We start from the raw sequence: 23,041 nt of genomic DNA, 5'->3' as shown, positions 1-23,041 counted from the left end.
TGCACAAATTTAATGTAGCCTGGGCTGCTTAGAAAATTGCACACTTTAATATATTTATAACAATGGCTTTGAAACCAAAGGTACTTAGAAAGGTTGCAAACAACAATACAGAACACTTTCTTTTTCTTTCTTGAATAGCGTACAAGAGTTATGCAACCGGCCGACACAAGTGCCGGACAAAAAGCCTACATTCAGGAGCTCCACATTAAAGTCGGCTGTAGAGCGTTTCCCAGGCAAAAATGGACTCCATTTCCGTTCCACGTCGTGCCATTAATCTTTCATAGAAAAATGAAAATCGGTTTTTAGAGCGAAACTCTTTTTCTCTCTCTATATAATACAGCAGCTGCAATTGATTTTGATTATCTTTCGCCTCAGCCAACAGAGAGAGAGGGAGGATTCCTGGCGTAACAATAAAAATTTACGGCTGGCAGTGAGTTAAGCGAATGCTGCGGTGGATATTGAAGCTTATCACGTGTGTTATTTTGCGCGCGGCTCATAACAGCAGCAGAAAGCTAGAGCGAGTTGGTTCATGAGCCATAAATCACAAGTAGCTGCTCTCTGGGAATGGAGCCAGAGCGACGAATTTGAGCTCGCCGCAGAATAGTTTTATACTGTTGCTGGGAAAAAGGGCTGAACTTGTTGAATTTTGGCTAGAGCACAAAGCAGCTTGGCAAAAAATTGAAAACTATGAAGAAAGTAATCAAGTGGGATTTTATTACCCCCTTCTTATATGAGAACTAGGAAACTCATTTCATTAAGATAACTGGACTACATAAGATTTAAAACTGGAATATAAAATTTTACTGATTCAAGTCTACCTTAAACCTTAAGAAAAACCTAAAAAAAATCGAAAGAAATGTTTATATTGAATTCTTTTAAATCCACTGTTTTAATAAAAAAAAAATCAAAATATTATTTAGATGAAAACTTTGACAATCAGAGACAAGGATGATAAAAGATAAGTGTTGATTAATTATTTCGCTTTAAAACAGCTTAAATATCATACAAATGGTGCTCAGATTAAATAATTTAATAACAAAAAATCAAAATTTTAAAATGATATGAAAAATTAGAACACGCTTAAAAAAATCTTGTTAAGCTAAAAATGATAAATTGAATTATGGTTTTTTTATTAATTTTATCCTTCAGTAAAATAATTTTATTATGCTTTTCTGCAAAAAATTCTCGTGAAAAATTAAGATTATTCCGCACAATAATCCTCATATTTTGTTTTAATAAAGACAAGCAAACCAAGGAGAATGACTCGCATGAGTTTTTACTATTTTTTTATTTTTTATTATACTTCAACTCTTTTTTCCTTGATGGTTGGTTTTATTTGCATGCGAATTAACTCGCGTTGCTTTTGGCTCGTCCGGGGCCAACTGCTGGAGCATCTCGTCAAGTGCAGCCGGCCGGGGGTGTTGTTTGGATAGGATGGACCGCGCGCGCGAGAGAACAACATTAAAATTTCGCTGGGAACTGCTGCTGGTGGCCACTCTTGACTTCTATTTTACAACGCCTGCTTTTGTTTTAATAGGCTGAGGGTCGGGCTTGAATTATGCACAGCCAAGTGTTTATCTCGGCGTTTAAAAGACACACACTGGCCGCATAACGGAGGCCGAGATTGTGTGCCTGGATGATAATATGGCTTTTTGCGTTAAAATAAAGAGCGCTCGTTATGTTTACTTTCATTTGTAAGCGCATTTTCATAAGCACACTGCACTCGGAAACGAAATCCGTGGGTGGAGAGTTTTAAATTAAAAATAAGACTATCAACTTCCACTAATCACTAGCATCGTTTAAATATCTAAAAAACAGAATTTACAAATTATAATGAATAAAAAATATAAATAAATGACAAAACTTTGCTGAAATGATGACCTACCTAACACACTCATTTTTATATAATATAAAATTTTGGATCCTGAATCATGCCACTGAGTTTATATTCTATATTCCACACTTAATAATCTCGTATAAATTTCCCTCGACCGTTTGTAGATACGAATATTTATATTTTATAATGTCACGTACCTTTTACTGATAATTATTGCTTAATGAAAATTATAAAGCTTAGAACAGAGTTGACGAACTTCATACACTGATGTTATTTAACATAAATATTAAGTTTGATCTTGACGTGTGGGATGAATTAATCAATATAATTTTGTTTTCTAATTTTATATGTTAATAGTAGAATTAATACACTTATGATCTGTGTAATATAAAAAAATTTAAATTTATAAATCTTTATCTAATAGTAATAATGCATAAAATTTTTAATAAAAGTAATCAAAATAACACTTTTATTAATTAAAATGTATTTATTTACTGTTTATAGATTTTAACTAATTTTATTTTTAATTATTGTTGCTATAAACGTTAACTAATGTAAATTTTTTATAGCTGGTCATGTGCATTAGGTATAGTGTGCGCACAACTTTTTTGCCTTGGCGAAGTCACTTATCAAGTCGTGCCATTGCATTTAAGCGTGGAGGAAATTAATGGTCGTACGTAGCCGATAAAAGCCATTGTATTTTCTTCACTATTTATCGGAGAACAATTGATTTTCCGCCCGTGGACAAGCAAGCAAGCCCCGAGCGGAGAGAGAACGCCTTCAATTAATACATCTCGGCCGTTTAATTTTAGCTCTAGCAGCTGCTCTCTCCGAGTATAAAAACAAAGCAATACTCTTTCTTTTTCGGCAATTTCTCTCTTGAAATGAAATGCGACTCGCCATCTGCGCCTGCAATCTGCTACGCTAATGTGCAACAAGTATTATAAATACGCGAAAATTTGAATCGGGTTGAATGACCTTCAGGCTCAGTAATGAATTCAAAATGAAAAGAATTTTTATTTTAAAACGTTTTGAATAGGAATTGATCTAAATTATGATGTATCTCTTAATTATTTAAATTATCTAATTCAAAATAAAAAGTTCGAATTTCCGAAAAGCGTGAAATCAGAATGATGAGTGTATCTTGAAAGCGTGCGTGACCACGCTGCTCGTCCTATCGATTGATATGCTATTTCATAATGATTTCACGAATAACAACTGGAGCATTAAGCTGATAAACTCGGCTTTCAACACGCCGTTCATTTGTTCCTCGGATTCCAGTTGTGTGTGTAATAATATCACCGAGCACCGTCCCGGTCCGCTTTTATTGCACCCGCAGAGAAAAGTTAATTCGATTGATTTGCACTGCGTCTATATTCTCGCAATCATAATAAAGCTTATAGTAATGAAAAAGCTGCCAGTCAAAGGCGTTGAAAGGTCAAGAATTTTGTCATCAAAGCAAGATAGAATGCGATCGTCATCCCGGAAAAATATTTACCAAAGTGAAAAAAGCGCATTACACACCAGAGTTAAATTCTTTGGCTTCAATGTGAAATATCTGGTAATAATCTGCTACCTGTCAGTTTTTTAATGATATATTTTTTTTATAAAAAAGTTGTAATGAATTGAAATAGACCGATCCGTTCCACACGACAGATTATACTTAAGTATGTATAAAGTATGATTATGAAAGAACATATTCCTGAAAACTTATTATATTGAGATGAAATTTTATTTCCATGATGTTGTGTTGAAAGCTATATTTTTACATGTAATATATAAATATTTCAAATAAAATATAAAGAATAAAATTTAAATAATTTTAAATATAAAAATGTATAAAAAAGAAAATTATTACTACAAACTTTGAGTTTAATATTATAAAATATTATATTTTTTTAAGTCTATATAATTATATTATTTAATTTTAAAAAAACTTGCCACACCACTTGAAATATGGCTCTTGTCACACCAATCGACGTTTCGAGAGCTCCGGTGATTAAATTTCATCCCGCGGCCGTGCATTAATTTTCTGCCAGGTCGAGTAATTCGCCGCCTGCAGTGCTGTGCCGTATTTGCATTTTGTGCAGAGAAACGCTGACACAAAATAATTTATCACGTCGTGCGCATATTGTATAATCTCGGTTTCATCTGATAATGAAAACGCGCATTAGCAAGTGCACATTTGCATTAATTGCGAGACGCCCACGACCTTGCAGAACTGCAGATGCTGGACCGACGAGTGCGCCGGAGATTAACAATTCGAATGAAATTGAAATGCAAAATTATGTAACTCTTTCCAGAAGCTCTCGTTTCGATCTCGAGCCGTTCCACAAAAGAGCTTAGAGCTTTGTGGAAGAGAAAAATAAATTATTCTTACAGAAACGTAGAAAATACAGAAAAATTTTGAAAAGCTTTTTTTAGGATTGTACGCTAATTTAAAAATTAATTTGTCTCTACTTCTCTCATTTAAATATTCAATAAAGAATAATAAATGACATTTATTTATTGATAGCATCACCTTGTAATTCACCAATAAAATTGTTATGAAGTATAAATTTTATTTCATGTGCAAAATTTTAACAAAATTCTCACACAAACTCAAATTTTCCTCTTTCATCAGCATTATTTTTCAACGCATAATTTCATTCTATTGTTTTAAATAAATTAATAACAGAAGAAGGATTATTGAAGCAAGACTCATTTACTTTTTACACAATTTATACACTTATGAAAATTTCCCCTTTGATAAAAAGCAATGTTGTTTAATTCAAAGGGATTATTCTGAAAAGCATTTCAAGTGTTCATTTGCAGCGCAGGGCAGAGAAAGTGGATGAAATTCCATTAAAATTTTCCGAATGCAGAGCGCACGTAAATATTTCCCCAGCAACGAGATCTCGCGCTCCTACTTCTTTCACAACAAACCCCTGCTTTTGCATTTGCATGAAAGCAAACTGCATGTTTACACAACAAACAGTGGCTTTGCTCTCTCGGTTTGGCAAAGTGCACAGTTTATATAGAGACGCTGCAAAAGATGAAAAGAGCTTGATTTTGCATAAATTTCTAGCCCGAAATTATATGATAATTAAATAATGGAAGGCGTCGAGTGTTCTCTCTCTCGAGCTAAATTTAGCACCGTGCTGTGCTCTCGCGCCGGCCGTTAAATGAAATTAAACCGCATGTGTTGCTCTGCCCTTGTTGTAATGACGGTTGCATACACTGTCAGCCTGTTCTACATCCACTCCTCGGTGTTCTGCGGCAAACATTCAATTGTTCGTGACGGCGTATACACTTTGCAGCCATTTTTCAGTCGCAGCTCTTCTCGGTAATTGTTAGCGCGCGCGAATCAGCGTCGCGCGGCACACAGAGATGTTCGCTTTCGGCTCGCGCTACGTGACAGCTTGAGCTTGTGAATCTGTTTCTGAACGCCGGGCAAACAATTCTTTTTTTCTAAACTTGTTTAACAGACTGATGCCTGCTGTGACGGGTTTTAAAATGATTCCGTATATAACATTGATCAAAATAAATATTTTAATAAAAAGCTAAAAATGGCATTTTAGTAATTATTTCAACTGCCACCGTTAACGTGCAAAATTATGGGTATATCCTTGGTTTTAATTAATGATTATATTAAATTGAATAAATTTATCTCTGAAATTCACTGAAGGAAGTAAATTTATGCAGGGGTTGATCAATAATTTCGTTGGTTCGAGAACTAAACTTTTCAGCTCGGTGCATGTTGGTAACATTTGCTACAGTTCATTACTACTAATAATTGTGAAGTTTAATTATGCAGGTCAGATTATATAATACTGTGCTAAATATTTCATATATTTTATAATTAAAGATGTACTTCGTAAGCTTTTAATATGATTATCCAAGCCAGCTCTTTTGCAAGGTTATGTAATTCCAATAGGTTTTTTATTTTACTAAATAAATGGATTAAAAATTATATTAAATTCTAAGATTGAAAGTTAAAAAAGGTCATTGATTAATTAAATTTTCGTTGAATATTTTTTCGGGAAATGCAAAACAACATTTAAATTTCTTGTTTGAGCTCTATCTTTTATGTAACTTTCCATTTTACATGATTTTTTAAAAATAATTTCATCGTTTATTGCTACTACTAACTTTTTATATTTTTGCTAATGCGATTGTTAGAAAATTATCTTAAAAATATCAATCAATATAAACTTTTTTCGCAATGTACGAAAAGCTATCAAATATTTTTTCAGAGAACAGAACGTTCAGCCAAATGACAATGAAACTGGGAAAAACATTTTAAGGAAAAAGTTTCCAAAGTTGATAAATTTAATAAATTGTTGTTTCATTGAGCTAATATTATTACTTAACTTGATTAATTTGTTAAGATTAATGGATTTTTATGCATAAAGTAACAATAATATTGTTTTGATAATGATTAATAAATAAAACAAAAGTTTTAAATTGAAAACGATTTCATTTAAAACTGCTGATTATTCCCAGGCATTCAATACTTAAAAACACCTATCCAGTAAAGTAGCTTTATGAATATTTAAAAAAAAAAAATAATACATGTATAAATAATTTTTAGATTACATTCATAGTTTTATTGCCTAGAGAATTAAAATCAAACATTACTTTGGGATAAAAAGCAATTTTTAGATTTTGAATTTTTGCTATTTTGAGCAACTACTGCATTTTCTATTTTTGTTTGAAAAAAAAATATCAGAATAATGCAATCAAAAAGTCCACATGGTAACAAAATTTAAAACCCATCTTGGTTTTATAATGCAGAAGAATGAGATTTTGGCAACGTAGGTGGATGTTCGCCGCTGGCGTGGAGTGCAAAAATGGCAACAAAACCTCCACTCAAGGCCATAAGTGTGTGCTCCTCGGCCCAGGTGACAACTTGTGGCGACCGGAGCAGCTTTGAAAGGGGCACCGGTGCCAAGCGGAGGCTCAGCCGAGGCTCGGGGCGGCCTCCGAAGAGGGCAGGGGGTCCCAGGGGGCCCCAGGGGGCCGAAGGTGGGCGGGAAAGACTGACCTGGTGTCTGTGCGAGACGGCTGCCATGGCGACCTGCTGCTCGTCAGGTGCAGGAACGAGCCGGAACGAGAGGAGCTGAAGACTGGAGCGCGAGTCTCGGCGCTCGGCGGGCGCCTCGTGGGCATGCGTGCCCCTAGCAGGCAGGCAACCCGCTTGCCCGCGCCTGGTGCTCACTCACAGAGCAGCTCCATCCTCTCACTCCGCCACTGAACTTCAGCCCAGATCAATATAATACAGGCAGCCACACTGAGCACACCAGCCCGCACTACTTATTGTCAATGGATGTGCACAAATCACTTATGCACACTCTCGCGTCCCTCGGCGCCTGCTTTTTGCCCCTCGAGGAGTTTTCCACCACCGGCAAAAAATCCGCAACCCCCGTGACGAATTATGCGAGCTGCTGATTTTCAAATGATTCGTTCGCACGCCACTAACTGAATCAATTTCGTCACTCCTTCTAATAAATAAATGAACACAAAAACCTTACAGTTCACAATTTCGACCAATTTTCCAAGGATCATTCTTGACTGGAATGCCCCGTTTTAATAGTGAAATGGTTTTCTCAAACTTTATTGATGATTTACTATAAAATTGACAATCTTTAAAGAGTGTTAAATGTGAGGACATTTAAAGATATAATAATTGCTGATCGATGTGAATTGAAAATATTTCAAATTGATTCAAAATTTTCAGAATTTTTTATTGAAGAAAATTGCTATCAACTTTGTTTGCATTCTCTGTTAAAATTAAGATAAATTTTTTAAACATCACCCATAGTTTTGGGCAGTTTTCATAAAAATATTTTTTTTTATTTTAGTTCAGCAACACATACAATTAAATCCATCCCTTAAAATTAATAACCATATTGATATTATTGTGTTTGAGTACTTTTTAATACTGAGCTACAAAGCTGGAATATATAAATATATTTTTTTATTAAGATACCAAAATAAGGAACAGGACAACTTGATAATTTTGCATACATAATATAAATATTAAGTTATGACCAAAGCTAGCTTGAAGGCCTTATAACTAAAAAAAGCTTCAAACTATTTAACATCAACAATATGTTTCAAATTTAATTTGTATTTAATTTAATAATCAAGTTAAATTATATTTATTTTAATTAAATAAATATTTATATTTTTTTCATTAAAATTATTAAAATAGTGATAGTCAGTCATCTGTGCCATTAAAGGTAATCAATTTTATGTGTAAAATAATATTAGAATATAAATTTACAACCCAGCATGGTAATGATTATTTATTACAATAAATTTACTTAAATAGTGAATATTTCAGTTAGGCATTAGGTACACATGCCATAAAATAAAAAATCAACTCTTCTAAATTTTTTAAAAGTACTATTAATAATTAAAAGAATATTTTTAGTATTTCAACTAACTTTTCTGTTGCCTTTTTTTTTGTATTGAGATAAATGTTCCTCTCGGTAAAATTTAAGAAGGCCATTGAATTAAATTTTCACTTCTTATATTCTAGAAACATCATTTTCATCAAAATAAATTAATCGCGCAATTCCCAGTTCAAAAAGTTTAACTGCCGAAGCTTTTTCTTGCGATGAATTGAATCATTGAGAGTGTTGATAGGGCTTATTACAGCTGTCGCGAGCACTCCAGCCAGTGTATGTAATTTGCCATAAATTGAAGTGACACACGTCTAAAAGAAGTCACACAACAGCCAGACAAACGCGTCCGTCCATTTCTCAATGATTCACCCCAACGTGCTCAACAAAAAGTAATACCCGCACGAGGAGGTCGAAATATTGTCGCCGCGCGGCTAAGTGACTTGTTGAACTCGCGCAGCGTGTGTGAGCCTCTATGTGAAATACGAGCGGCGATGAGGTCTTGCGACACAGTAAGTATTTGGCCAGTCCGGTCACAGCCCTCCGAGCAGCTTTTTGTGTGTTTGCTCAGCTTTTGCCAAAATTCAACCCGCAAAACTTTGTTTAACTTGGCATGAATCTGGCGGTCCATGAGAGAGGAAAAGATGAAGCTGGTTGGCTGCAGAGTGAACTTTTTGCACTAAAAAATCTTATGAAGATTGAAATTACTGACAATTAGTAAATTGCATGTATAGTTTAAAATAAAACGTGCTAGTATATAGGAAAAAATCTGCCATTCAAAGTAAAAAGATTTGATTTTTATACGTCCCAAAATAGTATATATGAAATGTATCTAAGCTGAAGTGTGTTTAAGATAAAATTTTTTACTTTGATATAAGCCAATTTTGTTTTTAAATATGCGTACGTTTGCAGACATTGAGTTGTTTCCAATTGTGCATTTTTAATTAAGAATATCCAGAATATATTTGAACAATTTTGTATTTAAAATTATGTTTGACTATCGAATTACAACTCCTCAAGCTTCTCCAATCGACGCTTCCATAGCCCTGCTGATAAAGTGCAATGGCGAGTTTTAACCAATTTTATTTTTCAAAAATAATTTTAAATTTGATATAAGTCATATTTTGTTTTTTAAAGTTTTTATGAACAAGAAACGACTTTGCACACGATTCTGCATTAATTTTATTTGAACTTTGGATGAAAATTTGAATTTTGGTTCACAAATGATGAAAGAGACCTTTCAATTGTATTCTAATATTACAGTGCGTTTCAAATTTTTTCAGGTATTAAATAAAAAATAAAAAACACGTTGAAAACTGATACTGATTCACTGATTAATCTATTTAACTATTATTTTCGTCTTTTTTTCCCATCGCGGTATTTTTGGAAGCGTTTTTATGAAAAGTGATAAATAATCCGGGCTAATAAATTATTCATTAGACCCATTGTTTTATGAATGCCGCGAAATAATTCTGTTTAATTCTAATAAAAGGAATTTTGGCGCATTCGTTATTCAACAGCACATGTCGCGGACACGGATTGCCAATAAAGCTGGAATATATCTAATTTATCCGAGCACACGAACGAGTTTGGAATTGCGGCAGGCCCCGTTAGAGAGACAAACGGTGACAGCACAGCGACCACGCTTCGACATCAAAACTGACCGGGTGCAGATTCCCCGGCCATAAAATTGGCTTCGCAATAACAATAAAAATTTCCACCGCATCGCCCAATGGAAAAAATAACAGTCTGTTTTGAACAGCCTGGCTGCCTTTTACGCCCAAAAAGCAGCACCCCCGCCGCTGCAGACGTGCAAAAAGTACGGCACTGCGGTGGAAAAAAAAGTCGAGGGGCTGCAGAGGAGAGTTGATGGGGAGGAAATTAATTAATATTGGCTGCTGTGTGCGAGGGAGCGGCCGATAAGGAGGCAGTTTATTAAAAATTTATGGCAAAACCAGCACCGCCCAACGGCCGAGGTAATTAATTTTGATATTTCCAATTTACCTGCATGCGGTGCGCCACAGCGTGGTGGGACTTTTGCATGTGGCAATCTGCCAGATTTGTTCTGCTTTTCACCCCCGAAATTGCTTTTCAGGATCGACGACGAACATCAAAACATAAAGTTGCTAATTTTCATTTCATGTTCACCTTACAGAATTGAAAAAGAAACATTCCAATAATTAATGAATTGTGTGTTGGTGTAAAAGCAATCAAAATCTGCTCTTAAAAAATGTCTTTGAAGTAAATTATTATTATTATGAAATTATTTAATTATAATTTGACTAGAATTGTTAGCTCTTACTGTGATATTAGTGAATATGCTAGATAAAGAACATAGGCCAATGTAGTAGATTATCATTATTATCAAGGAAAGTCAGGAACAAGGAATAATTTATTTAAATTTTTTTATTAAAGACTAAAAACCATAAACAAATTTAAATTAATACTTTTATTTGTATGGTAACAAGAACATAACTTATTGATTTTTTTCAATGCAAATTACGGAATTGAGTTTTTGAAAATTTCTACAGGACAAAACTAGGACAAAACAAGATATTATTAAAAAAAATATGAGGTTAATCTTCAAGAGACAAGAAAAAAAATTCAAATTCCCCTTGCCTGACAAAATGATGTATATATTATTAATAAGTCAGCATAATTACGGTAAATATAATTTACATTCCTAATAAGTTTTTAAATTGGATTTTCTCAGGAATGATCATTGTATCTTGGCCCAATTTGTTGAAAATATGGAACCACATTCAAGAAATTCAATAAATAACCATTAGGTTACAAGAAAAATGAAGAAAGGTAAACAATGTATATTTGCTTATTTCAGTTTTGTGGCAAAATATTTTGATTAATATTTTTATCTAGAAATTTAGACAATTTATCCCAATATTATTCTCAAATCCCACTAACTTACTTGAATATTGCCAACTTTGGATTCTTTTGCAGTCTGGAATAAAAAGAATATTTATATAATATCTGTGATATTAAATTTAGACTTCCAAACAAAAATCCATGGAACGTTTTTTAATTAAAAATTTCCATCCAATCTGGCAGCCTTTTGTAAGATCCGTAGTGGGACGTTCCACACGCCCCATTTATCATTCCCTTGACAAAATTCAGCCGCCTTCCACTTTCCACTCTTGTGTAATGTCATTACATTTCTTCTCGAGCAAATTAAAAGCATCTCGTTTGAACCCAAAAGGCCGTAGATTTAATTATTCCCCGCTCATTTGCCCTTTCCGTCGAAAAAGAAACCGAAGAGCCGGAGGGTTGCTCACCCTCTCATTAGCCTCGCGGCACAATTCAAATTTTCTAATTCTTTCCGACGTCCCCTCTCTATTAAAACGCGTCCGGCCATGCCGCGAAGTACAAAAACGAAGCGGGCCGCTCGCCAAAAGTGAGGTTCTCCTTCTGGCTTTCAATTAGCTAATTCCTCGGCTGGAACATCGCGAGTAGAATGGGAGCGCGGCTGTTTTGCGGCGGCCGCCCTCTGACTCAACCCGCCGTCTTCTTTCCGTCTGCAAAAGAGTGTTCGCGCCCATTTATCAGTCGTTTTGTGCTCTCTGGGACACACATAGAGCCAACGCAAAACGAGACGACGACAGCGGGAGCCAAAAATATTTATCTCGCGCGCACTCTCGGCAAAATCCTCCGCTTTAAATGCTAATTTTTGCGCGATATTTGCAAAAGTCACAATCAGTCCGTCGCCAGACAAGCTTTCAAAGCAAAAATTTCAAAGTCCAAACGCGTTATAAAATGTTTACACAAGCGTCATAATATTTTCGAAGAGATGATATAAAATTTATATTGGTAAAATTTGAAAAAAACAAATTTCCGAAGCGTAAAAAAGAATGTTTCTAGATATTTTTTAAGAAGGTTGTTTGCAAATAATATTTTTTAAATGATTCATGATACATGTACATCGTAAATTACTTTAAGTTTGATAAAACAGTTTATTAAAATCAAAGTTTAAACTAGGTAAATGATTAGATTAGTGTATTAATTTCTGATGTCAATGTCAATAATGTATTTATTTTAACAAAGGGAACATATGGGAAGAGGCGGAACAGATAGTTCGATTAATGCTTTTACTTAACCTATAATGATTCTGCATTATATATTATAAATATTTTAAACATATTAAAAATATTTCATTCACATGCAACAATAAAACATTATTCATTATTATTGTGTATTTAAAATAGAAATTAAAAATAAAATTATTTAAAGTAATGTTTAATAATTTTATAATATTTGTAAACTAAATGAAATATTTTGATTAAAAAAAATTTTAAATACTATAAATTTTGAATTAATATAATATTATTTTTATTTAGTATTGTTGTACTAATGTGATTCAACGTTAGAGAATTTTTTGTCTTTTCTAAATGTATCTTACTATCTCAGAATATTTTAGATATAATAAAGCAACTTTTATTTATAGTCTTAAATAAGAAGCAGATATTTGCATAAATAGGTTTGAAAAATTCATGCAGAATTTAATATTGTACAATTTAGTTACAGCCAATATTAATATAAAACTTCCAATTATTGTAATGGACAAAACTGAGCTCAGATCATAAAATTTACTCCACTAAATATTCTTGAAATTAACTTGACTAACTCATAAATAAAACTTACATTCCCCTAATCTACCTGTTGACATCAATTTATCAAAGCCATTTCACCAAAAGTACAGCAAGTGTGAGTCGCTTGTACAATAGGCTAGATTTTCCATCCAATTTTCTTCAAAAGTGACGTCATTGGTCCACAGTCTCTGGCTCTTTTTTTCTCAAGAGCGAAAGAGCTCATGAGCAATTATAGCCGACGAAAGTGCTCCTGAGAGAAAAAGACTTTTCAGCCGTCGGAAAAAGAGGAGGCGGCCGTCGAATTGGAAAAAAGCACTTCGAGATAGAGCAGAGAGAGAAAAATCGCTCTCTCGCGCTTTTTAATTTGTTTCCATCTCGAGTGTCAGCGAGCGGCTGGATTAAATTTAGAGTTGTTGCTTGGGAGTCGTCCAAAAAGTGTCACTTTTTATCGGGGCGAGAGCCGCGTGTTTGTGAATTGTGCAGCCCACTATTCTGCATTATGTATTTGGTAACGAGGCTGATGAGATGAGGAGGCACATATACGTGCCGAATCCCATTAAGGGAAGCCCTGCCGCCGCAGCGCGCAATCCAAACTGGATTTAATTAAACGCGACCGCAAATATTTGTTGCGTCTCTCTCGCTATAATGCGCCGCGGCTTTTTTCCTCCCCGCCGCCATCTGATCCGGATTGCAAAACCACGGAATTTCCGCAACGGTGAACTAAGCTTTAATACAGTGTTGAGAGATGCGGGAATTATTTACAACACTCCAAAAATAGAAGTTTGGCTATTGATAATAATTTACAAATATCTCTGACATGCATTAGAACATCGCTGATTAACTTAAAATTAATTTAAAAAGAGTCCTTGAAAGTGGATATCATCGAACCATTAAATAGAGAAGAAAAAATCATTGTCATTAAAATTATTTAAAGCATTGAACTGCATTGAACAGAGATCAGAGATCATTGAATTTCATTATTATTACACATGTACAATGTTACAGTTTTTAATTTATTTCAGATGCATTTTGAAAATGCATCTTGCCTTTTTGTACTACATTCAAATGCAATTCTTATTACTTATTTTTAACTAATCATTTCAATTTTCGTAAGAGCTTTGTGTTTTAAAAATTTAACTGTAAAATTATTGAAGTAAAATTTATTTTTAAAATATCAGAGAGAAAAGATTTGTAAATTTGTTGATTTAAAAAAAAAATGTAATTTTTTAATTCTTTAAATAAAAAAAAATGAAAATTATAAAAAAATGTTATGTACACAACTTTCTTTTATTTTAAGTGATTATAATATTTTTGCGCTTAAATATTATTATACATTACTCATTTTATTTAGAAGAAAAAAGGGTTATAAATGTATGTTATAAATTTGGAATTTTGGAGTGGAGCTGATTTTTCAATTTAACTATTTTCTATTTCTCAAAATCAAAACAATGTAAAGAGTTAAAGCTATTTTGGTCAGCTTGATCTTCCTTTTTATGATGAAATGAATTTTAATGCGCATGTTCTATTCCGATGGTATTTTGATATTTTCGACATTTGTTTGCCTCAACTTTGAAGGTTATCACTGACCGACGGGGCGACGTAAACCGCAAACACATCGACCCGTGACTAACGTCTTTTATCGACGTATTGATTTACATGCGCAAAAGCAGCCATAAAACGCAAAGATCAATTGGCGCATATTAAACGGTAAGCACGGTGGCTTTTTGTGTGTTCCGGTGCCATAAATTTTTCACACTCTCCGTTCGTTTTGCTTCCTGCTGGGAAATTTGCATGACGAACGATGAAATTGTATAGTAAGCCGTATTGCATTCAACGCGAGACAGACGTTAAATTTATGGCCGGTGAGCACGTGATCCGCGGCTGCGAAAAGTTGTTGGAGAGAAAATAAATGTGTTTAGGAAACAATGAAGATTGTAATTAATGTTTATCAGCGGGAGATTAGTCTGATATATTGTACGAAAGGATTTGCATACAAAGTAGCAACTAAAGATAAACGCGAATATTAGGAGGGGCATACAAATGAAAAACTCGTGAAAATTAAAACAAATAATATGAAACAATTTAAGAGATTTAAGATTGAACTCAGCAGAAATTCCTTACTCATTGTGTTGCAGAAAAATGATTAGCTTTTAAAATCTTTATTTAAATGCACTTTTAATCATTGCATTACCTAACCTCAAATTGCTTGTTTCTTGAAAACTTGTTTGCAAATAAAAAAAAAAAAATAAGTAAAAGAAAAAAAATCGGCAGGATTGTATTTATAAACATTAGTTGACATCAAATTAGATTTTGGGTGAAACGAATCTTAAAATTAAAGATTAATTAAAATTATTAGATTGAGAAAAATCTTCTGATTTATATTTAATGCTATTTTCCCTCTAACAAATTTTTACAAATCAAACTGATTTTTAGTAGAAATAATTTGTGAATTTATAAACGATTTTTGACAAAACTTTCACATTAATTTTTCCAAGAGATTTCCTTTTACTTTTATTTGATTCTGCTTTGGATTCAAAAAGTTTTTCCAAACAAAAATATCCAGGTCGGGAAATTTATACGAAAATAATGCTCGACTTGTTTATTCCAACGTTTTTATGTTTTCTCGCTTTTCGCACCCTCTTCCTTTTTGGCATGAAAATACTATTTATATTACCACAAATTTGCCAAACCCTTTTTCCACTAAGGGTGGAAAATGTATTGCAAGTTGATGCAGCCCCAATCATTTCACGCCTCATTTTGGCGCCTGCGGAGCTCGGCGTGGAGCAGCAGCCGGCCTTGGTACATAAAATACTCTGCAGTAGCGAACGAGAGCGAATTCCGGATCCGAGCGGCAACAGCTCCCACAGAGCCCAATTTGTTTTCAATTTGCATACCTCCCGGAGCATCGTCGAGGCATAAATTTAATTTTTGCCCCGGCGGCTGCTCTGCAGCCCCATAAATTTCAATAACGTGTCCCGGCGAATTTTCCGTGTCGGTATCTCTCGCACTCACGCAAATATGCACGAAAGGAACAAGGGAATTTGACCGGACAGAGGGAAGCGACCGGCCACGTGCTCCTCAAACAACACGGAAAACAACACAATTTCAAGCTCAAATAATGTACCTTCATCTAACATAGCATGATTTTTTTTATGTAAGACAAATAATCGAATTTGTTGAAAATCTTTGTTATGCCACTTTTTTAAATGTTACTAAAAATAAATAATTTATTTTGGAGGAGTATAAAGTTTATGCAAAATCTGTTCACAGATTGCCAATATTTAAGGATTTTAAACTTTAGGGTTTATTAATGACTCCATTTACACTTAGGAAAAAATAAATTGCCTTTCCAGAACCACGAAAATGCAAATGGTAATGCAAGTATCATATTTGATATCAAACTTTGTCAATTCATCTCCTTGGAAAATAATCGCTTGTGTAAAGATTGCTTTGTTTCAATTTATTCTATAAATGTCGCGTCACTGTCTTGTAGTTTGTAAACAGAAACATGATCACTGCACGTTGGCCAAAATCTTCTAGCGTTAATCTGTTGTTAATGCTTGGCAAAACTCCTATAATGTCAACTGAATTAGATGTAATTTATCAATTTGAATTTTTTTTATTTATATAAATTTTGGACGAGATTTGCATAAAATCTCTCTGTGTTTTTTAGTTGTTTTTTTAGGATATAACTACCAGTAACACTTTATATTGTGTGATTCTTGAAAATAATTATTGGAGCTTGCATTGAATAGTAAATCGTAATTTAAAAAATTTAATGAGCCATGAAAATGTTACTAATTATAAAACATAAAATTTAAAAAAAATCTAAACGTTATGAAAATATAATTTCAAATTATTAATAAATTAATATTTGACAACTCTGTGTACAATAATGTAATTTAAACAATTGTAAGTATTTTAAATAAAATATTTTATAAATTAGACTCTTTTAATCACTTTTAATAAGAGTTTCATTTAACAAAATCTGTAAAACATTACCACTGAATATGGCGGTCGGCGGACCAAGTAATACGAAAATTTAACTATTGGAAAATAAACAACTTTTATGTTGTACTCATAACTTAAAAATTCTTTAATATTAATTTGGCTTTAGTTGTTTTAGTAGGATTCAAATAATGATGAAAAATATTTTAGAATTATGATTAATTAAAACACATTATTAAAGTATTTTGCCAATTTTTTTCCCCGTGAAAAATTAAAAAAGAAAATAATTTTCTTTAAAGTTCTTCAAACATTTTGCACAATAATCAAATCATAAATTATTATTTTGGCAAATTATTTCGAACTATTTTAAATTTCTCAATATTCTTATAACCATTAATTTAAACATCCGTTTGAGAGGTAAGCCTGATGTTATTTCAGAAATGTTTATGCTCGCGAGTGCGTTTGTCTAACACCTCGGCCGCGAGAGCGAGTCGGGTTAATCGTACACGTCAAATGCGCCGCGCCGCGCCTCCACTTGTAAACACACACGCCGCGCGAGGAGGCAAAAAATAGACAGACGCCGTCGTCGTCCTTCTATTTACAGTCGTCCAAAAGAAACGGCGCGCGTCAGCATGAATTCTGGTGCATATAAACAAAATTAAAATCGCACACACACACACACGTCTCATTCTCGCGCTTTTGAAAATTATTATTGTTCCGCCTGCTTTTGTCCTACTCAAGGGATAATAACGCTCGCGGCGGCGTCTTCGTTCTCGGTGTTGAGCTTTTCTGCCGCCGCCGCCGGAATATTGTAGGAAGAGAGCGACGGCAATGCAGTCTTTTGATGCGGACAACACACGGGCAAAAAACAAGCTCGGCCGCCGTTTCTTTTGTAGACAGGCACGGAGACTTTTTTGCATTCAATGTACTGGCCCGTCCTACCTACTGGCCGATTCATTTTGAGAATGGAACTGATGTCGAGTATGGAATTCATAATGGAGTGGAAGTTTTTTGTCTACATGAAGAATGAACCTTCAAGAGAATATAAAGTTCCTTTTAACTTCGTTAGCTCTTAATCACCTGGTGTAATCTTTGGAATAATAAAAACTACTTAAGTAATAAAAGAAAAGTTAAGTTATTATAAATTAAAAAGGCAATACCTAAAAAAATAGGCTATTAAATTTGGAATTAAAACATTTCTAAAAAATTAAAATCTTGTATGAACTTTTCCAAGAAGATTGAATTAAAATTAAAGTACTTTTTATTCTAATTTTGGTTTCGTCATTCCTACCTGTTTCACAAGAGGCAGCAGAGTTTGCTCGATGCTTTTGGTCTTGATTTGGAGCGATTCAAAGTCGCGCGCCGGATCCATGCTGGGCCCGAGTGAGTCACAAGGGATGAGTGTGGTTGCGGCAGCGGCCGGTCTGACGTTCGTCCGCACCCCCTTTGTGCAACCCCTTCAAGCAGCGTGTGCGCCACCACCGCCCTCGTCGGGGCCCGCAAATCATGCACGGCCCCGGGGCCACACTTTTTCTTCAAACATGATTTCTTCAACTCACAGACCAGTTTTTTTCAGGACGACGCACTGCAATTAATCCCAAGGGGCCGTTTCGGGGACTCGTCTTCTTCCTCTGGAGAAACACACTTGAAATTTTCTTTTTTGTTCTCGGGGGAACGGGTTGGTCGTGTCCGGTGTGAGACTCGAAATCACCTCTCGCGGCCGAGATGACGGCCGAGAATAAAATAATATCGGTGTAAAAAAGCGGCGCTGCTGCTGGCACGGAATAAAAAATTTCTGGGCATGCTGCCGAGTTTTGCTTGGTTGTGAGCCGCGCCGTCGTGGCCTGATTGTCGCTCGAGCGATTGTTGCCCCGTCCCCGTACGCGATTGTTGCCGACTGCCGGCCACATGGCGCCGGCGGGTGGGGTGCTTTATTACCACCCCGACCCACCCCTCGGTGCCGGTCGTCATGGCAACTGCGTGGGTGGCTGCGGAAGTACAATTGCATGCAATAAGCGCGTGTGCATTATTTGCTTATGTGTTCTTTGAAAATGATTTTCTCCTCTCCCGCTTTCTCCGCCGCGTGGTGATTCATATTTTGTGTCTGTGCGCGCAAATCTCACTCTGCGTTGATTACGGGTGCACGATTTGGAGTTTTTCGCGGAAGTTGAATTTTTATGAATATGAAAGAAATAATATAAGTATAAAATTAATATTACAGATAAATATTAAGTTCCAATATGTTCCAATATATACTGAAAAGGGATTTGATTGCTAACTTTATGCCTAATTTAAGTGTTTCATATTCATACTGATATAAAGCAATTTAATTTAATTATCTTATTGCAATATGCATATATACCATAAATGCATGCATGAGAAAATTTTTACCTGTAGATTATAGCGGTTGATCATTTTAATTGTGAAGCAATTATAATAATTTAATTAGTCGTAATGTTCTCTCAGATCTCATGGGCAGTTGGAAACCTTACATACCTTACTCAGGACTCTGAGGAGCGTCGAACGGATTTGATATATTATTTTTATTATTTTTTTTTAAATTCATCACGCTTGCTTAATGCTTAAATGTTAAATACATTAAATTTAATCAGTTTTCTGCTTCCCCCGGTCTGGCCCCTATATTCGCTCCCTCCTCTCCCCTTCTACTCTACCTTCCCACTTACGCCACTCCTGGGATCTTGGATTCCAAAAATTGCAGTTTGCACTGTTTGCAGTGCTGCACTCACTTGCTACAGTTGGTCGGTCTGCTTTTGTTTTGTTTTTGGTGTTTTGTTTTCATTCAGGTCCGGTCGTTTTCAGTTAGTTTTATGTATGTACTGTTGGTTTTTTTTTTTAAATATTTTGATTACTTGTACGTTGTACGTATCTAGTTCTACTGCAATCAGTGGCCACGCCATAGCCATGCCATGGCCACGCAGTGCATTTGTATTTATGCTTTTTATGACATTTCTCTTCCACGTACACATAATTGTGCACAACCCCCTGCTTTAATTTTTATGTTTATGTGTATTAAGGACTCCTTATTGATGTAGTCAAATCAAGTCTTTGCAACAATAGAAGCAATTTTTGGCAATTATTGTAAATTTAACAAACCATTGTTGTACAGACTTGATTTGACTGTATCATTAAGAAGTCCTTATGTCACTATGCATGTCAATTCTCAATCGGATCAGACTTATGTAATCCGGCCGATTGTTGGCCGCATTCGCATTCATATTGTCAACAGTGAAAACTCAACGGTCTCAACGGTTTTTTAGTTCCCAGAAAATTCTTGACACCGCTCAAAGGCGCTCAACCTAAAAGTTACATCATCCTTCTATCAGGTCTCAGGGAAGTCGGAAACCTTTCAGCAGGACTGCTTTTTTCTGAACAAGTTGGATATTTCTTTCAAACCTTCTGAAAACAGTGGCTTTTATAATGAGGAGAAGTATGTTTTCAAAATCCTTTTAGATTTTTTTTTAAATTATAATCATTTCAAATAATTCTCACAAATTTATAGGAGCAGGAGGGATTTATAGGCCGCGCGTAGGCCCTTGGAAAACCGACGAAAAATTTGAAAGTATGTCAAGCATTATTCCATTTTGTGCACAAAATCTCTGATCAAGAGAGATTTTTAATTTTTCAGAGGCTGTGATAAGTAGGGAGAGTACACGAGACATGTTAGAAGTGTCTCAATTTCTGCAGTCACGGACACTGAATCTGGTACCCTTGAAGGACCTGGCCATGAGGAGCTTCCTCTCAAATCTGCCACGCTTCCAGATGGCCCCTCAGCTGATACAAAATCTGTGTAAGGAATTTAATTATTTAAAAGATTTTCAATTGGAGAATTTTTTGAGTTTTATAATTATTAATCCTAGTGAAATGTGTCAAGATTTTGAAATTCTTTTGATTTAGTGCAAGAATTATTTGAAATTTTAATAATAATTTTCCTACAGTATTTTATTATTTTCATTTGTAGCCAATGGAGTAAAAACAGACATTCTTGAAGCAATCACCAAAGTGATTCCAGAGCGGATTCATTGGGGCTATTTCCGCTTCGTTGGTCAAGCTCATGACAACAGTTTGAAGGTATACATATAATTATGTATTGGATCTATTGCATTTTGCATTTATTTTTAACTGTATATTTTCAGCCTCATTAAAATTAACTATCCATGTGCAGATACGCGCTTTTTAAACATATTTTAAATAATACAATTTCATATAATTGTGAATTTTTAATGCTTTTGCAGGTTAACGAGTGTTACGATGAAATTAAAAAAGAGGATGTGGCTAAGATGTTACCACACATTGATTTGATCAAGCTCCTGATTACGCCAAACCTCCACCAGTTTGACTTTGTCTTGGTTGGTGGATCCGTTGGCTTCGAGAACAGAGGCTTCAAGGACAGGGAAAGGGACTTTGAGGTGTGGCAATGTTTAGCAGCGACTCCTGAAAACAACCTGCAATCCATTCGAGACAGAAGAAGCACCAGGGGCAGGCCACTGCCTGCTGAAAAGATCATGAAGTACCTCGTCAAATTTCCAAACCTCAAGAACCTAAACCTCACTACTGTGAAATTCTCCGATGGTAAATGGTTTCATAAAAAAGAATAATAACAATTAATGATAAAATAATTGTTTTTTTTTCAGCTGACTTGCACAAGCTGACCACAAGCTGTCCGAATTTGGAGAAAATCACTCTGATGAAGTCGCGAGAGCTGACAGTCAAAGGCCTTGAGACCCTCAACGCTCTTCCTTACCTGGAGGAAATTTGCATTGGCAAGGAATATACAGGTTACATCAAGAAGAATCACGCCACCATCCAATCTGCTTTTGAGATGATGCCAAAACTAAAAATAATCTCAGATTTGGAATTTGGTAATATTATTTTCTAATCACAAATTTGACATTTTTTAATAAACGCACAGTTTTTTTTTACAAGTTTCCTGCCTTTTGCTTTAGGAAGGATCTAATTATAATTGTCAACTCTGATTAGTATAATCATTTATAATGTTTTAGATGGGAAGATCCGTCATTTCTTTGCCCGAGGCTATGGTAGACCCTTCTTCGACATTCCAATTAATCCTCCGCAGCCTTACAACTTGGAGCAGCTCGCCAAGGTTGGCGGTTGTCTTGCTAAGTGAGAGCTTGCATCTTTTGTTGAGATATTTTTAGTATCTTTAAAAAAAAAAAATTATTTATTTTCAGAATTCCTTCTCACCTGAGGCAGTTGAAAGAGGTCCACGTTGAATGCATACACAATAATGTGACTGACTTGACTCCTCAAATTTTGGACCAACTTCCTCTTCTGAAATCCCTCAGCATTCATGAACCCTACAGAGGTTACCTACTCAATACACTTGAACTTGTTGGCTTGAGGCTGGAGGAGCTCAATCTGATAGGATCCAGCATTAGAGACATTGACCTTTTCCAAGTGCTTGACTTCTGTCCCAACTTGGAAAAGTTGGAGGTGGAATCTGCCTTCAGAAAGGAGAACCAACAATATTCCATCAACCCAAAGAAGTTGAAACTGAAGGAACTCTGCCTAGACGGATGCTACTCATTCCTGAGCGACACCAACTCTGAGATGCTGTTTTGGGAGCTCCTGTTAGCGCCACAGTTGCAAATTGTCCACCTGGACGATTTCTATTTCACTGATCCGTTGGCCATCATTGATACTGCCGAGCCGTATTTGCAAGACCTAGTTGAGCTGCATACACTGTTTGCTTTCAAAGCTCCAAAAGAGTTTGATGTGCACAATGAACTCATTTCAGACATAGTGAAGAATTGCCGCAAGTTAAAATCTGTCAGGTGCTTTGTGGGGGCCAAAGTCTACAATGAGCTGACTACATTGCTCACTGCAAATGTCTCGCCAAAATGGCCCAAACCTAATTTAGCCATTTAAAAGAAAACTAACATTTGGTTTTCTCCCACTTGTTGTAATTGTTCATTCTGGTGAAAATAAATCTCACTTGCTGAAAGTAACAGAAATTTGGTATATACTATATTACCACATTATATATTATTTACAATAATTGAAAATTGAAACCATAAAAATTGTAAAATATAATGTAAAAATTATATTGAGCAATGCCAGAGTGTTGCATGATCCGTTAATAAATCTTAACCTTGTGTCAACTTAATATTTTTAATCTTAGCTGCTGTATAACTAAATCAATATTATTATTAAATTTCATTCTACCCGATAATGAGACATGAAGATGAACCTAGAAGAATTAAACTGAAATCAAATAAATTTACGTG

General features: G+C 34.9%; 2 protein-coding genes across 5 annotated transcripts in view; one reads left to right on the top strand and one right to left on the bottom strand.

The window, feature by feature from the left end:
• LOC132196476 (alpha-catulin) overlaps nucleotides 1-18,637 on the bottom strand; it is a 49,116-nt gene extending 30,479 nt beyond the window's left edge. For 2 of the 3 annotated variants that reach the window (XM_059619161.1, XM_059619162.1), the window contains exon 1: nucleotides 18,067-18,637. In XM_059619161.1, the coding sequence (XP_059475144.1) occupies nucleotides 18,067-18,147 (81 nt within the window). In that variant the 5' untranslated portion in view covers nucleotides 18,148-18,637. Of the gene's footprint in view, nucleotides 1-6,863; nucleotides 6,946-18,066 lie in introns of those variants that run through there. The other variant, XM_059619163.1, reaches the window with a different exon arrangement.
• LOC132196477 (uncharacterized) lies at nucleotides 18,201-22,830 on the top strand. 2 transcript variants are annotated; one of them, XM_059619166.1, is made up of 9 exons: nucleotides 18,201-18,527; nucleotides 20,054-20,223; nucleotides 20,296-20,355; nucleotides 20,422-20,583; nucleotides 20,755-20,864; nucleotides 21,029-21,365; nucleotides 21,428-21,655; nucleotides 21,797-21,917; nucleotides 21,986-22,830. In XM_059619166.1, exons 2-9 carry the CDS (start codon nucleotides 20,214-20,216, stop codon nucleotides 22,680-22,682), a joined length of 1,725 nt encoding a protein of 574 aa, XP_059475149.1. In that variant the 5' UTR covers nucleotides 18,201-18,527; nucleotides 20,054-20,213; the 3' UTR covers nucleotides 22,683-22,830. The 2 variants fall into 2 exon arrangements, with proteins under 2 accessions (XP_059475149.1, XP_059475147.1); XM_059619164.1 differs by lacking the exon at nucleotides 18,201-18,527 and adding an exon at nucleotides 19,239-19,605.
• Nucleotides 22,831-23,041: the final 211 nt, after the last annotated feature.

This window comes from Neocloeon triangulifer, unplaced genomic scaffold (genome assembly GCF_031216515.1).
Source record: "Neocloeon triangulifer isolate White Clay Creek 2 clone unplaced genomic scaffold, ASM3121651v1 ptg000012l, whole genome shotgun sequence".
In the NCBI taxonomy this organism is placed as follows: Eukaryota; Metazoa; Arthropoda; class Insecta; order Ephemeroptera; family Baetidae; genus Neocloeon; species Neocloeon triangulifer.
This window is presented reverse-complemented; position numbering and strand designations above follow the sequence as displayed.